The sequence below is a fragment of the Leptosomus discolor genome, chromosome 9 (assembly GCF_034619465.1).
Source record: "Leptosomus discolor isolate bLepDis1 chromosome 9, bLepDis1.hap2, whole genome shotgun sequence".
In the NCBI taxonomy this organism is placed as follows: domain Eukaryota; kingdom Metazoa; phylum Chordata; class Aves; order Leptosomiformes; family Leptosomidae; genus Leptosomus; species Leptosomus discolor.
Genome location: NC_141399.1, coordinates 9127252 through 9145094, shown reverse-complemented (window position 1 = coordinate 9145094; position 17843 = coordinate 9127252). Strand labels below are relative to the sequence as shown.

Genomic DNA, 17843 nt, shown 5'->3' with positions numbered 1-17843 from the left:
TATTTGAACAATCTGTTGGGCAATACCTTGCTGACCAAGACTGAGATTTATGCAAGTAGTTTTACCTCAGATTTGTGATTCATAATGTATCTTGTTATAAAAAGGTTAAATAAAAGAAAGATAACTTTTGTAGAACATAGGCTATAAACAGATTCTTAAATGAATCAGCGATTGTAGGTTAATATTTGAATTTTTAACTTCAGTGCCACGCTTTTAATATATTTCAGGCTTCTTGATCCAAAGCTTACTTTATATTCTGAAGGTGTGCAGTAGTTTGCTGTAATCTCAAGAGAAGATAAGCGTGACATCTGGTTCACACCTGTGGTTTTAGGGATAAGAGCATAGCTGCTTTATGTATTATTCAGGGCACTCTGTTGAAACTGCAAGGAATTTGACTCTGAGGCCCTTTGTCCCTAGGTTTTTATACTTGCTTAAAGTAAACATGAAATAAAGGAGTCTTCTCTCAGTAGGTATTGAATAGACTATTTATTCCAACCTGTGCCTGCTGCCAGAAGGGAAATTAGTTATGCAGGTTAATTATCAGATTTATGATAAAGACTTTACTTGTGCAACTCCCATATTTCAAAAGTTCCATTGAGGCATTTCGTGCTGTGACAGAACAACCACAGAAGATGTGAACGTACTGGTTACACGTACAACGATGTGGTTTTGTATCGCAGGTGATACCCTCCCTGCCCACTGCAGCCCCAGCCCTGGCTCCAGGCAGCGTGGGACACGCTCTCCGTGTTATGTGACAGGGAGAGGCTGCACCGTTTTGCAGTATTGCCAGTTTCCATTGGTGGTTGCAGACGCAAACCAAGTGTCTGGGCTGGTGGAGACAGCAGTGGCATGACCAAGAATTAATAGCCAGCAGCTATCACACTGAAAACCAGAACTTATATGGTGTTCATTACCCAGGCGAACTGTTCAAACGTGAGATGCTGAGGCAGAAGAGGTGCTTTCGGAAATACAGATGTAAGCCAGGGTAGAAATGTGACTCTCTGGCTTGAAACTCATTTCTGTTTTTAAAATGAAGAGTAGAGGGAAGGGACAAAGCTGGCACAGAACCTGGCTGAGGAGGGAGACAACCATGCATGCCTCCCACACAGAGCGTATACTGAACACTGTAGTAAACCAAAGCCTGTAAAATTTGGAGTCAAATGCCACTCCGGTAGCACTTTTGTGTTCATCATGAGTCCAAAGAAGTTCAACATGATTTTCTTTCAACATCAACGGGCCCTTAAAAAATTTGAAGTGTTAAAGCTGAGAAGTTGTTTTATTCACTTTATGTAAGTTGATGCCACAAGCAAGCAGCAGAGTCAGATGCACCAGGGGAGTCTTGACATGGCATCTGCAGACAGGTACCAGAGTATGAGTGGGTGAGAGTTAGATTTGTGTTTCTGTTTCATAGGCACGGAAGAATAATTTTGACATTTAGCGAAGGACCATTACAGAATGAGTTTGCAAATCGTTTTGCAAATGTGACAGTGGACAAGGTTTTGTCTTTAAAAGGCTACATTGTATCTAGCACTTTAACCTCTCCATCATTTTTGCTGCTTACTTGAATATTTTGCTGTGCTGAAGTCCAGTTCTTTTTGATTTGCTACTGTTAATCGGAGCCATGTCCTTAACAAGATGATGCCATTAGGGTGGTGTATTCAGCTATTCTGTGTGTGTGCCTGTACATAAAGTCACAAAGACAAGAAGTCTGCAAATTCCTTAACACTGCACTTCATGGGTGGAGAGGTCTCTTTCTACTCTGATAAAACAGTCAAGAGGATAAGGGTAAAGAAAGCTAGAAGATGAGAGACAGAGTACAGAGATATTACATGCAAGGTTTTCCAAGCGACTAGGGAATTTGGGTAGGCACCCCGTGATGGGGATCTCAATTTGAGGTATTTTCAAGAGATCCTGAGTTTTAGAAAGGATATAGTGTATTTCTTCCTTGCATATTAAGACCTTTTGAGAAACTTGGAGTAAAGCACCCACGTTAAGCAGTTGCATTGGAAACATCCCTCTTGTGTTCAAATGCAAAGTCTTTGGCAGAACTAGGGCTGTCCCCGCAGTGCAGGGCTGTCCCACCTTCCTCCAGTAATCTGCAATTAGCTACTGAGACCTCTGATGCTGAGCACCCTGCTTGCTTTATCTTTGGGATTATGATGTTGCCTTGGATAGATGTGTATTCTGCAAAATATGGGAAAGCCCATATTATTTTTACTCTCTGTTATGAAGCCCTCCAAGTCAGCTCTTCTCATGGGCTGGTTCTGCTGTAATTGCCCATATACTTCACAGTTCATAAATAAAAATAACTGCAAGTGTAAGCCTGGAGGATTTCACATCCCCTCAGATATAGGAATGGCCTTTCTCCCAGCAAATGCTTCAGAAAACGTGCCCCATCTGCTGCATGGCTTTGAATCCAGAGATGCAACAAAACTATAAATATCTCAAAATTTGTTCTGAGGCATTTTGAAGATCATTAAACCTCATGGAAGAGCTCGCCTTCTCCTGTTTCAAAAAAAAAAAAAACAAATAAACCACACAGGACGTTCTGAAATCCACAGTACAAAAAGAATAATTTGCACTAAGATGTGAGCTCTCAGAGGAATGAATACTTGTGGTAGTGCATCTTTAAAGTGAATGGTATATGAAATTGTATTAATCACACATGCTAGGAAGAGTGAGCTTTTGTAGGGTTTATTTTTAAAGTGCAGCTCCTTTCTTTTCCCTGAAGAGCACTGCAGTGTTTTTGCTAGGAAATCCCAGCAGTTCTCTCCATTCTGGCAGCACTTCTTGAGGTTTAAGAAAGTAAATGGATTCTTGAAAGACGAGCTGAAGTATGGACAGTTTGGGTATTTTGAAGTTTAAAACTCTTTCTTCGGTAGTTTAGTTCTCCTTGTAGAAAGACCATGGGAAAAACAGAAGATGACATCTGAACATTTTGAGTTGAGTTCAGAGCTATTCTGTTCATACAGTCAGTCCATCCAGCTCTTTTTAGCTGCTGTGGCATTTGATACTTAGCCACTTCCTAAATTGCCTGTTTCAGATTTTCACCCCCGCCAGCAGCTAAGTATTGCTTCTAAATTTTCCATTTGAATAGTTTTAGAAAGCAAACTATGTCTTTCACTGTTTTTGTGAAAGTTTGGAGTCTCAGCGTTGCATGTACCCGCATGCATGCGCTTGCTTGTCTTGTTTGGAATATGCCACGATTAGACAAAGCCACAATGGATGAGACTCAGAACTACTCAATAAGTAAACCAAAAAAGTCTCTGGCAGAGTCAGAGCCTCATAACGGAGATAAAGACCAGTGAAAGACCCCAGCTGACCTCCAGGAGCCTGGGAGATACCCTTGGGTATGTGGATGCAGCACCTTACAGTAAGTGTCTGTACTGAAGCCCTGCAACATCAGCTCTGTGTCAGATATGAGCTGTTTAGAAGTTGGTACCAGTAGTAAGAGGAAACGTACTATCTCCATGAGGTACTTGTGTGACTCTCACTTATTGCAACATCAAGGAAATAGCAACCCCAAAGTTACTTTTTCCAATACCACTCCAAATGGTGGTTTATTTCACGTGGTTTTCAGTTGCTTGTCATTCTTCCCATTTATTTCCAATCTTTCGTATTTTTCTTTGTGAAATGTCCAGTTAAAGGAGGGATGGGCAATGACAGTAGTTTACACAGGAGGAAACAAGGCCCGAAAATGGGCAGTTATTTATGCAAGATTGCAGAAACTCTCTAGTAGTTTGGTAAGATGAGCCTTTGGAATCCAAGGACTAGAGGGTTGCAGCTTCTTCTCAAGTTACCAAAAGATCTGATTTGTAAGAAATACTCCCACTTCTGCCTCAAAATCAGAATATTGAGCTATTTGTCTCTCATTTGGTTTTATGGGCTTCTTAATTTTTTCAGGAGGGAAGCAGCTTCGTGTTTTCAAGGTTTTTCTCACAGGCCTGAAGGCAACAGCCACAGAAGTTTTTTAATTGCAATGAAGGTCCTCCTGGAATAACTTCATTCCAGATCCTTGGACTTTACATGAAATACCGTATGCCAGGAACCCTCTGATGTAGGGGTACAAATGAGCAATGCTGTGTGGAGTAATCTTTTATCCTTTTTTTATTTTTACCTCCTCCTCCCCTTGGATCTCTTCCACCTCTTGGACATGTGGTTCACATCCTTTTTACGAGCTGACTGAGCACCCTATTGTACACTTACCACCCACGTTTCCAGAAAAAGAGCCTCCTAATTTTGTGAGTCTAACAAGATGCTGTGATGTATCTGGATACCAGGTATAATTACCACAGGATGAAGATATTCAAACATTTTTTTAGAAGATGAGGAAAGGAGGAAAGGCTCAAAAAAGCCTTCTGCTCATTATGCTTCAATTCTTGTTTACATCTTAGTATTAAAGTGTTAGTATTATAATTTCCTGTGTTTGGAAGGAGGTCAGATATGAAACAGCACTTGTAACAAGGAAGAGGATCAGAAATGAGAGGCACTGCATGGGGAGGTAATAACCACAGCTCTATTATTCAGGGGTCTTGTGTGTTGTGAAAGAGAAGACTTACTGCTGATTTTTTGTTGGTTTTGAATGATTTATAACATTTTACTTGTGGTGGAGTGTTGCAATCTATGTTGTCATGGAAATTCTATTGAATTTATAGTTCCATTTATCCAAAACGATTTTCCAGACTTCATTTCATGGTGAATCATATGGCTGTTACTCGGAGTACAAAGCAATTGCAAAAAAGTTTCATGTTATGGAAAGCATAAACACTGAAACCGTTATTTTCATATTACTGAAATACAAATTAATGCAACATACGGCTTTTTAGCATCAAATATGCCTTTATTGTGTAATGACTCAGTGTATATACGTGAGATGGATTTTCTTGTGTGGGATGGGAGCAGGCCTGGGGGGTATTTATTTCTGGCACTAGAAATCAGGGAAGTTTCTGGCTTGCCAAGGTACTTCTCTCTTAACATTCAGGACTTAACACTTAAGATACAGAGTGATATGGCCATGATCCAACAATGCATTAAAGCCCAGGGCAATCTTACGAACATCATGTTGCCTCACTGTTCCTACTGGGCTGTTACTGGACCACTCACAGGTTTAAATGCTGTTCAGAGTTAGGGGCAGAACATGCAACAACTACCAACTTTCAGGTTGAAAACGACTATGAAATCTCTTCATCTCAACTTACAACATAGATACACCTACTGCATTGTTTGTAGACAACTAAGCAATAATAATGCGTACTATTAAAAAAGATTAAAGGGAAATGTACCATACTTCTAAGGCATGTGATTGTCTAAATTGAGTTAAATTCTGTTATTTCACTTGTATGATCTTTGCTCTTCCTGTTGTTTCAACTCCTTTCGTTTTTTTCAGCCTAGCATTGTGTTCATTATCAAGTTGCAATTATGTTAGGGCAAAGACCCTGTCTGACTCTTTGTTTTGCAATTTACCCAGCACGCTTTTAGGCACTGTAAAATAATAAGTTATGACATTCAAAATACATCTCTGTACCTGCCTAACTATAGTGAAAAAAAATCACTGATGAATAATAGACTAGGCAGGAAAAACATGCCATTATCTGCTCCTGTTCAACTTTATCTTTTAAAAAGAATGCTGTATACTTTGTGTTATTACATCAAGCTCTAGTAGGAGAACTGGAAAACATCACGATTCACTCTTCCCCCCCCCTCCCCCCTGCCTTTTCTAAGAAGATTTTGAATATGTTAAAAATGATAAGTTTCATGGGTTTTTTAAAGAGAATGTAATGAGAAATCAAATATCAGACTTTATTGCCCCAGTGTATATCTCACACTCCAGTAAACACACAGACTGCAGGACAGTTATTCTGAATTTTCAGTGCTGCGGTGAAGATTACATTATGTCTGTAGAAAATTTTTATTCCAGCCAAATGGATCACATCATCCGGTTTGCTAGAAATCTATGCACATGTTTAAAGCAGAAGTTACATACGAGCTTTCAATTAAGAAAAATCATGTATGAGTCATAACCTTAGCACAGAATTTGTTTTTGAGCGAGAGGTTTTAAATCCAGTTGTAAAAGTAGCTGAGAATAATGTACTCTTATAATACAAGCACCAAAGGTGTACTAATTAAGAATTAGTGTATTCAGTGATTCCATCGTTTAAAGCAAACATTTCAAAATTTTTGTTTGGCCACTCTGCGAAGATTTTCAGTCTACCTGTGATGCCTGTGTGTTTTGCTCTTCTGAAAATAGTCTCTAAAGCAGTACATAGTAAACCACATAGCTGTTCCTTCTGTGTCTTGCCACCTGATTCATCAAAAAATTGGCTGGCCTATAAAACTTTTTTTTTTTTTTTTAGCTTTAAATTGCATGGTAGTCCTTGGATTGCTGGAAGGAAATGAGCGGAAAGCTAATTCCGATGGTCTTTTCCCTTCCACCAGAATTCACGATACTATTGAAAATTCTCTACTCCACATCTGTGACAGCACAATGAGCCTTTGTTCATTTTTTAATCTAAAGAGAAATCTGCTGTAGGAGGTTGTACAGGGTGATAGCAGCCCAATTTAAAAGTCTCAATTATTTATTTTTAAAATACTTGGCATCTCTCTATGGAAAATGTACTTGCTTGGTTTCCAGTCTCTTAGAATTGCTTTGAACTCGCTCACATCTTCTGGGATCTATCAAATGCTCATTGTGGCTTTTCTCTCATAAGTGCTGAATGAGTTTAGCTATGATAGTCTGTATTGGATGTAAACTTTCTGCCTTTATAGTGTGGTAATAAGAGCAAAAAGGTGTCATGCACAGGAATGGTGATTTCTGTCTGGATGTCTGTCTTGCCAAGCAGAGGAGGAGCATCTGAGCAGAGAGCAGGAGCCTTTTATTTGTGGATGGGTGGCAAGAACTCATTCATTTAAAGCAGGCTCAGTTTTTGCAAGCCAGCGACATTTCATAAAGAGGGTTTAGTCATTCAGAGGCAATTGTACTTAATAAAATCAGAACTGATCTCTCGTGGGCAGTATTTCTCTGTAATACACATGCACATTTTAGACAGCCTGTCCTTACAAGGTCAGCGTGGTGGTAGCCCAGTTTTGAGTCAAAATCTCATAAGCACAGAGCAGGGCCTGAGATTTTGCCAGGTCTGCGGAACACCAGATTCATGTAGAGCCTGGAAGAACTTGGGTGAAGAAAGGTGTTTCTGCAAAGAGTAGACTGACCCCAAGAAAGAGGGGATAATCTGCCCCAGGGCATGGTGAAGGGGTGTTGTAGCTGGTGCAAGCATAGAGGCAAAGATGCTCCAGGCTAGGGAGTTACTCGAGTGTTGGATGTATGTGGTGTATTCATTTGTGTAAGCATTGACAGCTGGAAAAAAGTCTGGAGTGCTTGGAACCTGTAATGGTTGGGCACTGGATCTTCCTGGACAGAAGAGACTAGAAAACATGACATGGTTTTACAGGGTGACTGGCAATTATCTCCTGGGTTATGGCAGGGTGAGGGTCTTCTTTCTGATCCTCTGTTTTAAGGCACTTGTAACAGTCCAAAGATTTTGTGGATTCAGTGAGATTTTTTCAGGCTTAATTTGTGGTGTACAGCAAATCTCTCTCAAGTTTGCATGAAAACAGTTCTACTATTTTAGAGTGTGAAGAGTGTCAAAGCATAAAGTTTTTCCATTAAAAGCAAACTCTTACCCTCTCACCTGCCTTGGTAAAGCTCTGTAGCTGCGGTAGTTGTTGGTAGCATTTTAGGACAGAGGGAGTCTTCCTGCAAGAAAAGTGCCTTGGTGTTGCTATGGATGGTTTGTTTCAGCTTAGCCGTATCAAAATACTGAAAATTTCAATTTTCTTGGACACTACATGTTTTTTTATAATAGATCTTTACAAGGTAGACGCAAGCACACTGCTGCATTGCACATTGGAGATTAAGGAAGTCTGTGTAAACCTTTCCCAGCCTTGTTAGATGTAACGGGGCTAGATGTGAAAGACTTACGAGCCTAGTATATTGTGCCATAACAGAACAGGACTCTTATGCCCTCTGGGGCCTATGCCACTGGGAAGGCTGTTTGGAGCACTAACAGCGGGGATGTGGGGAACCGAGCATTCTGACTGCAGACAGTGTCACGCTATAGAAACTACAAAGTGTATTTCAGGCTTTCCCATTGCTAAGGAATTCAGAGACTTTAAAAGTGTGTATGTGTATCTATAGATATTTGATTTTGGTAAATAGAAGCTATTATGAAATCACATGCAAAAATGTACAAGAAAATGATGGTTTATGGTGCTGAAATTAGGCAGTGCCACAATTCAGGTTGGATGCGCAGCCTTGGATGATGCTCCGTTCTGCACTTCATAAGTAGCATATTATAAGATGATCCAAATTTTCTTTGGCTTAAATGCCCCTTTGTTGCATTCTGTACTGCTGCTTTTTATGTACCAGGCAGAGACAGCAGAAGTCATTTATATGCAAAGTGCACCATATATTGTATATACTAATTATATAATAAGGAGTAATAATGAAAATTTTCTAACATGTTTAGGCCACTTAAGTATGCAGTGAAATTAATTTTATGGTTAACTGTCTTATTCCCGATTTGTACATAAAGAACATTATACCATCCATAGAAAATATTAAATTAAATATCTACTGATAAATGCGCTCAATAGTATGTATATTATATATAAAAGAACAAAAATACGTTCGATACATTTACATTTTATTGTAAATTGGGGAAAACAGATGAGACTATATTACGGAACAGAACAATATGTGATCACCTAATTAGAAAATTGTCATAATACTAATGCTCAGTGGCGTCCAGGTGTGGTTTTATGAGCAGCCTGAACCATGCAGCTTTGAAGATGTAACTTTACCATCTTCTTAACATTGTTTTTGCAGTGTATGCGTGTGTAAATTATATAACAGCAATTCCTGGGAGTTTCTACTTCTAAAATGTTCCTTCTAGCTGTATGAACACATAAGGAAGCTACTGTATGACAGATGATGATAATTTTTCATACAAGACAGTTTCCCTTGACTTGATGGATGCAGAGGGAGGAACCATGCTCTCTGGAAAAACACCAGGGAGCAGTGGTAAAATGTTTCAATGCGTATGGTAATCAAGGCAGAGTGTGGTTCTTGATTAGTCTGTGAAATTGCACTGCTGAGACGAGGGATCTGAATTAAGCACTTTTTTACCAAAGCCCTTTGCACTGCTATCCAAAAGTGTATTGTAAAAATTAATTTCCTTAAAATGCCGTGAGCAAAATTGATCCAAAATGATTTTGGCATATGCTGAACTCATTCAGTGATACTTTTCTTCATAAACTCCTATGAGAACTATATAGTGAGGTGCTTTATATAAGGTATACCTAATTTTAGTCTTTATTTTAAAGGGAAGTAAAATGTAATTTGTGAGTGTTTTGTGAGCTTTTGTCTGTGCTGGCTAAATTGAAGTTTAAGCAATTCTACCTGAAACAAACTGTTTCTAATTTCTACATCAATAAATGGCTGTACCTCAGTCTACATTTGTTCAAAGCACAAGTTGTCAGAACCTGGAGGCCCCACAAACTTTGTGAGAGATTATCAGCATCCCTGTGTGTGCTGTGAATACACTGGGAATAGGAAGGCCAAAATAGGGGAAGAAAATTGCTTTCAAATTTTATGAAGCTAAAGTGAGTGCCAGACAATTTTTTCATTTTTTGTGAGCCATTTGGAGTGTGATCTTATTTTATCCTCCTGCTGAAAAAAGTACTTCTGCCTCTGAAGAGACTGATCTTCATCTTGGCCTTTTCTCTATATAGTGATGTTTTATTAGATGTATAGGTACTTTGCCAGTATTATACATTACAGCCAATATATACAGTCAGAAGCCTGGGAATCACTAAATACGAGCAGGAACATACCTGAGCAAGATAAAAGAGTATCATCTCATCTGGCACCATCCAAAATTTCAGAATATGGGAAAACCACTTGCATTTGTGAATACGGTCAGATTTGTCATGGAGCACTATCTTGGAAAAACCCAAACAGCCCTGATCAAGTTACTGGTGCCAGCAGAGCATCTGTCTGCAGACTTGCAGGGGGGAGCGACGGTCAGACCGGCTGTGTGTCAGGAGACATGGACAGTCTCAGCTAGACCTTACATCTCCATTTACCTATGTACTGTGTGGCTATTTCTTATCACCTAGTAATGCTGCGAAAAGCCTGAACAGGCCAGGTCATGGATGATGGGCAGGAGAGAAGCAGGAGCAAATGTGCGGGTTCAGCAAGAGGCCAGTGGCAGAGAAGCCTGATGGGTCCGTTCCTGGTTCATAGCCAGGAACGGATTTTTTTTTTTCTGGAGTCAATGTGCACGAGTGAGTGTACACGTTGGCCAACCGTTCTGCTGTGGTCTCGCCCCCATGGATTGTGAAATGGCCACAAGAGCAACCACTGCAAAGTCTAGTTCTTGTGCTTGGCTGTTACCATCAGGCATGTGGTTTTGATTTGTAACGTGTAGAGCACACATAAAACCAATGTTACCAGTGCTGAATTTATTCTATGGAAATGTACACACCTGCGTGGTGTAATGTTGAGAAGGGAGCATTGTGTGTTCTGGATATCAACCAGGTCCTTTGGAGCAAATCATGGCTGATGCAGATGGACCAACACTAGGAGCTTCTTTGGGAATGGAGAGGTTGAACAACTGCTGGAGAAACAGCAGTGTGTTAGGACAGCTGGCAGAAGTGGGAGCTCAGCTAATGCAGTAAATGGAACAAGAACCATACAGGAAATTAAGAGCGGTAGCACCCACAGGCCTCTGTGAGTTGCCCTTATTTGTGGCATATGTGTGTAGTGAAGTGGAATTGTTCAAGAGCAGAGTGTATGAAGGAAGCTATTTCTTGGTCCTCTTATATTTGTGTAACTCAGACATTTGCTGTTTGGAGGTAATCATTGTTCTCACCTGCTTTCACTTTGGGTTTGCCTAGTTATTAATATTTAGTACTCATCCTGAAAAGACATCAAAATTTCTGGTTTTGTCTTATACTTTTTGCCGAATACTAACGCTTTGGAAATAAAAGTCATGAAATTTAACTGAAGTCAGGGAGAAGCCTGACCCTAACTGATAGTCCTGAATATCAGAGGCTCATAAAAATGCATTGCTACAGAGACACACTTTTATCTTACAAATTGCTTTAGGAGTAAAGGAATAACTCTAAACGTTGAAATCCTTTTCAAAAATTCTCTATGGTTTTTGAGATAAATATGTTTAGCACAGGCCAGGAGATGAGCCTGCAATGAGCAAAGAAATGAAGAGATCCTGGCAGAAAGCACAAAGTTTAGCATCTAAACAAAGTGACCATAGTGTTTATCCTTGAGTTTGGTATTAAAATGCATTGCACCAACTGTTCCCTGGTTACTGTCCCAGTAGGGCAGTCATGCTATTAATCAAGATGCTAGTTAAACAATATTGTTCAGCAGAATCCCTTTATCTCAGGTTCGTAACACTGGGTTTACGTACAACTTGTATGCATTACCTCGTTTGAAAGCTGTATGAATCAACACTAATGTGATTGTGTTGTTTTTAATTTTTACAGATGCAGATCTACTTCTACAATCCTGATGACTTTGACAGTTTTGGAACAGCAGTTCTAGAAAACAGGGTAGTAGGAGCCATGGCCGTGTTTTTTCAAGTAAGTTTGAACAAGGGCTATATCCATAAACCAAAGCATTCACCAAGTACTATTTAATTCATTGAATTGTTTCAAGCTTAATGGATGCATCTGTTTTCTTGTTCCCACCTGTCTAAGTGAAAGATATTTCACATTGTCTGTGTGTGATTTAAAATGTAAATAAGTATATTTAAAAACGTAATGAAAAATTTTGCATGAATTGTTCTGATTTTATAGCTACTTTACAGATGCATATTGGAAAACACATTTATCATGGAACTTCGTTCACTGCTGAAGCACATTGCTGCGGTCCCTGGAATACTAACAAACCAACACGAACTGGTTCTGTTTAGAGAAAACTTAAAATTCAAACATAGCTTGAGAGAAAATTAATCAATAAGTTTCATCAATCTTATCTGTAGCAGCTTCTTGCAGATTGTCATAGTAACAAGTTCTTGAACAGACCAGGTTTCCAAGCGAGTGAATTTATGCATCCCCTTTTTTAAAATGCATCTTCAAGAGCGTGACTGCTCAGTTAGCTCATTTGTTGGTTCGACATGCTCGAGAACTGCAGCATGGGGTAGAGACTGCTGGTTGCGGTGTCTGGCAGGTCAAGCCACTTGGCAATGGTGTTTGGTGATGTGGGCTTTTTGTCACGTTGCATCGGAAGTGGAGTTTTTCCTTTCTGACTTGAGGGTGAATTGAATGGAGGGAGTTGGAGTAACTCCATACCACCAGGCTGTCACAGGCAGGGAAGTGGCTAATGAAGATTTGAAATATCTCAAGGTGTTGCTTTTTCAAAAGAGAGGAAAGGAGGGAGGGAAGAGCAAGGGAAAATGCTGGTCCTCTGTGAGGTTTCACACTAGTTCTTACTGTGGAAGAAAACATTCTTACTGTTATCTTTGTGAAGCCAGATAAAAAAGAATATGCAAGTACCCATATGTAAATACCTCCCGTTTTCTTATGATGTTAGAGTGACAAGCTTGACTCTCCTGCTCAAATTAAGTAAGGTTGTCTTTTTCCATGTCACTGAGTTTGATCAAATGCTTTGATAAGGAGAAAAGGACAGATCCTTGTATTGCATAAATTGCTGTAACTCTGCTGACATCAGGCTACTGGAAGTAGACATGTTAAATTCATCACTGTTGAATTCTGAGCGCTTCTGTGGCGTTTCATGTTAGGGTAGAGTTGGTGGAGCTGCGATAATTTGCAGTGGCATAGCAGGATGATTCCCCAGACTTCCTAATCTTGATGTGCGGTGGGAAGCATTGGGCAAATTGAATTTGGCCTTTCAAGACAGAAGTTTAGAAACAGAACAACCAAAGGCACTGTTCCTTGATTTTATACCACAGTGAAGAGCTGCACATTATGTGTGTGCCATGTCAGAAGGAGCATGTGTTATGCCATGGTGTGCAATACATGGTTGTGGCATCGTCTGTCTGGAATTTAATTGCTAATTTACCCTGATGTGCTTCACATAAGCTATGTGAAGCACTGCCCCATGTCACACCATTTTCTAGTCTGTATATGACATTTATTCTATAAACCCTGTTTTTAGAGGATCTTAAAATTGTAGTAGGGCTGTGTTTTGTATTCCCCACCTGCAAAGCCAGGTGCTGCGCTTACTGCAAGTCCCACTTTGCACGATTCCAAGGGAGCCATTAAACTCACTAAAAATAACCTAAAATAGTCTGTAATGCTGTTTAAAAAGCCATCTTTGATTGTAAGAGACCTCAAGCTCTTTAAGACCACGATCGAATATTGCAGTCCCCTCAGGGAAGCAGAAATCTATACTTTTCATCATTTCTAGCCCTGCAGGCCACAGGACATTAGGCTGTAAAGTCTGGATGATGGTGCAGCTGGGCTCCTCTGCTCCAGGAGCCATGAAATCTGAAGCCATTACTGATAAACAGTCTCTGATCTCTTCCAGAGAGTTGGGGTAAGGTAATTCTTTGGCAAAGTGACCCAGGGACAACCTGTGTTGCAGCTGCAAGGAAATGGATTCTTTTTTTTTTTTTTTTCCTTGCCTTTGGGTTGAAATGATAAATCAGTGGCGTGCCGTTAAACTCCTGAGTATATCAGGTCTTCCTTCTGGGTAGCTCTGCTCCAAGACGGAAAGCTGCCAGGAAGATTTGTAGTGCCCCAAGTCTCCATTCTGGAAGGGCATGTGCTGAATTCTGGCCCGTGTAAGTAAACTCTAAGGACTTCAGTGTGGCAACTGCTGTTTTGCCCATCATGAGAGTTTTCCAGAGTTTGTCCCATAGAGCTTGAGATTTTGTACATAGGGTGATAATCCGTGGCAGATCCATAGTGCGTTTGACCAAGGTGCCATTTTAGTTCCCTCAACTGTGTGTTGTGTGCTGGAGCTGGTGAACCGTGACTTGGAAAAACCTTTACAGATGGTTTTGTTCAGAAATACTTGGTGTTCCTTTAGCCTTGCTCCCCAGGACCACCGTGCGGATAAGCTTACCATGGCTAGTATTTCATGCAACTAATTTAAAAGCTGTCTTTTAAAACTAATTCTTAGTAACTCCTGAATTAAATGTCCCTAAGATGTGCATGGCCACACTTTGATTGGCAGCTTCGGCTATTTCAGTACTAATTTTGTAGTTTGCTATTTTCCAGAGCTGTAGTCCCATCTCTAACTCATTTAGCTAGAACACAGCTTTAGAAATTGTAGCAACAGAGGTCATACTCTTTTTCACAAATACATTAGAAAACAGAATTGTGCATGCTTTTCTATGTAAATATTTTAACACAGAAATTATTTGATAGGTTTGCCATTAAGTCAAGACTTGGATTTTTGCTAATGCGTTAATGCTGTGTTGGAATGAACATGTACTGCACTGACTGAGTTTATCGTCTGGCAGGTGTTTTTTGTTTGACTGATGTTCACAAATGTTCCTTTGAAAATCAGATTCTCCAGTGAGTGAACATTATACTGAACTATATAATTATTGGTGAAACATTAAATAATTAAGAACCCTCTTTCCTCCTTTTTTAAATAATTTAACTTGGACTATGTAAGAATTTTCCTTATTGAATTCACTGTTTCAGGGGCAATTTCCAGGTAGAGTACATTGGTTCTGAACTTGGATAATTGAAGCACTTGGAATTTTGTTGTAATTGCTAATTAATTCTATGCTTTTCTCATTGCTTTCGTTATAAATTCTGCTGATAAATTCTATTTCTGTTTGCATGCTGCAGGTCAGTTGACCTGACAAATAATAAAAAAAATATTACTAGTTAAACTCAGGAAACAAGTCTTGCATACAAAAACTGCTATAATTGATCGTCTCTGTGTTTCATTGTGGATAGCCCCTCAGAGGGTCTCACATAAAATAGCGCTGTGGGGACTCTGTAGTAGGTATTTTCAATTTGCTAATGAGATGAGCCGGCCTGAAATCTCTAACTGGGCTCTGCAAGCTGGTTTTTGCATCGGGCTACAAGTTGTACATTGAAAAGATATGTTGCAGAAAAGGGTCCCATAATACTTGTTCTCTTCTCTGGCCGCAGCATCACTTCAGGCATCGTGCTGGGGACTATTGTACGTACAGGGGAGTGCAGGAAATAGCAAAGTGACAGATGGTTTACCTGTGCTGAAAATTCTTGTAGACTTTTCTTCTGTAGCTGTGTATTTGGGGCAGAATGAGGTGCTTCACTGTACAAAAACCAAACAGTAAACAAACAAAACCTTGCACCATGCTGTGGTGTTTACTTCAAGATCCTCTCTCATCCTCACTGAGGCTAGTGAGTGTAATAGGGGAGCAAAGTGACTCTGGAACCTCTGATCTTTTTAGTTCAAATTATTTTAAAAGCTATTCAGCTGGAACAAGCTGAAAAGGGAAGAAGGGAACTCCAGCCTGCTGGTGTTAAGTATTAAAGCCCATTGAGGGTAGGCGAATCAGTGGGAAAACCAGCTTTTTTTTCTTAAAGTGGGAATGTCTATGAGAAAAAGTCAGTATGTTTCAAGAGGGAGAGTGAGTCAGGATGTTAAACAGCAATGTGAGTCAAAAAGCTCTTGTTTTTTTGTTGTTAAAGAGAACTCACTTGTTATTTTAGCAAAAATCCAAACCTTCTGGAGACAAATGAGATAATGCCAATGATTTCACTTTGCCTCCTGGCAAGTTTTTCAGGACAAAACAGTATGACCATTCCTGTCAGTACTGGGGTTACTTGGTTTTCTCAAAGTGCAACTAGTGCTAATGGAAGATGTGTAACTTCACATACATTACCTCCCGCCAACAGTCTCCTCGGTCTGCAGTAAAGGCTTCTGGATTTGCAGAAATGGTAACACCACAGTGATGGGACCCATCTGCAGGGGTTCACTGTTCTGTGAACCTCTTAAAAGCTGCTTACGGCTGCGCATTGAGATCCACGGATCTGCTGACACACATAGCAGGTCCCAGTCCAGCAGGGCACTTCAGTCTCAATTTAAATGATCCTAACTTGAATAGTTGGTGCACGTGCTTAATTTCAGCCCGCATAAGGTTCAACTTGTACTTAATGATATTCTGACTCCGGGGCTTGGTTAATTGTCAGGCTGAGACGGCTTTGAAGCAAGCCAGGAGTGGAAGGGAAGGCCTAGATCTCGCACTGGTTTCTGAGTCATCCATTCGTATACATACTTGTAATACGTATTTACAAGTCACATTTAAAATGAGTAATTACTTGGATTAAATGCATTCAGACATACTGCACAGCTCTGTTTTAACCATCTAACAATATAATTCATTGCACACTTCACTACTTGCTTTATTAAAGCCAAACTTAAATGTGTTCAAAACAAACATAGTGCTTTTGCATTTGAAATACTCATCTTTTGGGCCTGCAGTAGATTCATTACATCAGAGAATACTTCACTCCTTGATTACTGCTGTGAAAAGACACAATACTGATTCCCTAAGCACTCATCAAATATTCGATAGCTCAGAAATTCAGGAGGTGGTGATGGAATTCTTGTTCCTACAGGGAGGGCATATAAATCTATTTAATTATTTGCGAAGAAAACCATCAGTGATTAGTTACTGTATCTCAGGTACTCAGACAAATCATCTTTAAAGAAGTTAAAGTAAAAATGAATTTTAAAATAACTTTTAGCAATGCTTTCATCATTAAAATTATCTTCATAATGATGAGTGATGTTGATACCTTGATCACTCAAGAGCTTTAGCAGTGCAGGGCTAGATTTTTAAAGGTAATTAGGTACTTGGCAGCAAATGTGCAACTAACGGTATTTTCAAAAGTATGGGAGATAAAAATCAAGGGTTCTGCAGCTCTTTTTCTGGGATGCCATTCTTAATTCTCTTTTCCAATATTAACATTTTTTTAAGGTAGAAGAAATACTGTGTAGCACTTTTAACTTCTAGATCATCTCTGTGTGTGTTATTTGTGTGTAAATGTCTTTATATTTACTAATAAGTCATGTATGCAGAGATTTGTTCTTCAGTAAAACAAACAGTAATTGTGGCTGTGCTTTTGGTAAGAACTTTTGGTAGTAGTTCTTGGTGCGTGAAGGTGCGCCTTTGTGAAGGTAATCAATAGCTCACTTTTCACAGGGACCTAAATGAGCTAAACACAGAACAAATCAGTGGAACGCCATCAAAGCCATTTAATATTTGACACAAATACGCTTTTTTATGTCTATTTCTCAGATAACAGAATTGAGCTTTTAACTTCCCTAGAAGCCTTTTTCCCCTCTTCTTCCCTTCCATTAACTGTTTTGTGTGTTTTCCATCATAACCAAAAATGTTTGGTGAATAAGTGCTTTAAACACAGTAGCTATTGAGAAAACCGTATCTGGTAGGAGACCAGGTTCCTATGTCTCCATCTCACTTGCTGGCAATTCCCTAATCCCACCTCTTCGTTACTACAATGCTGTTTGAAAGCCTGAGCAAAACCAGCTTGATTTTGAAAATGAGAATGGAGGGGGAGGTGTGCACTTTTCCTGAAACATTATATCCACCTACATGAAGCATAATCAAGCTTCAGTGTTTAGGCAATATCTGAAAGATGATTTGCAGTAGTGCAAATAACGTGTAGCATCATTAACATGCAGGGCATCATCCAGTGTCATTGCGAGGCTTTTCATTTATTTTAATAGACTTCAGATACATGTAAAGACCTTAAAATTAAATTACAGTATTAATTCTTTTAATGGTTACATTAGAACCCATGGTGTTTTATTAATAGTAGCTTATGAG

At 39.6% G+C, this 17843-nt stretch overlaps 1 protein-coding gene across 1 annotated transcript in view; it reads left to right on the top strand.

The window, feature by feature from the left end:
- The window catches only part of PTPRG (protein tyrosine phosphatase receptor type G), a 405981-nt gene that overhangs the window by 256180 nt on the left and 131958 nt on the right, over positions 1-17843 (top strand). The window contains exon 5 of the mRNA XM_086470025.1: positions 11566-11661. Within this exon, the coding sequence (XP_086326151.1) occupies positions 11566-11661 (96 nt within the window). The remainder of the gene's footprint in view (positions 1-11565; positions 11662-17843) is intronic.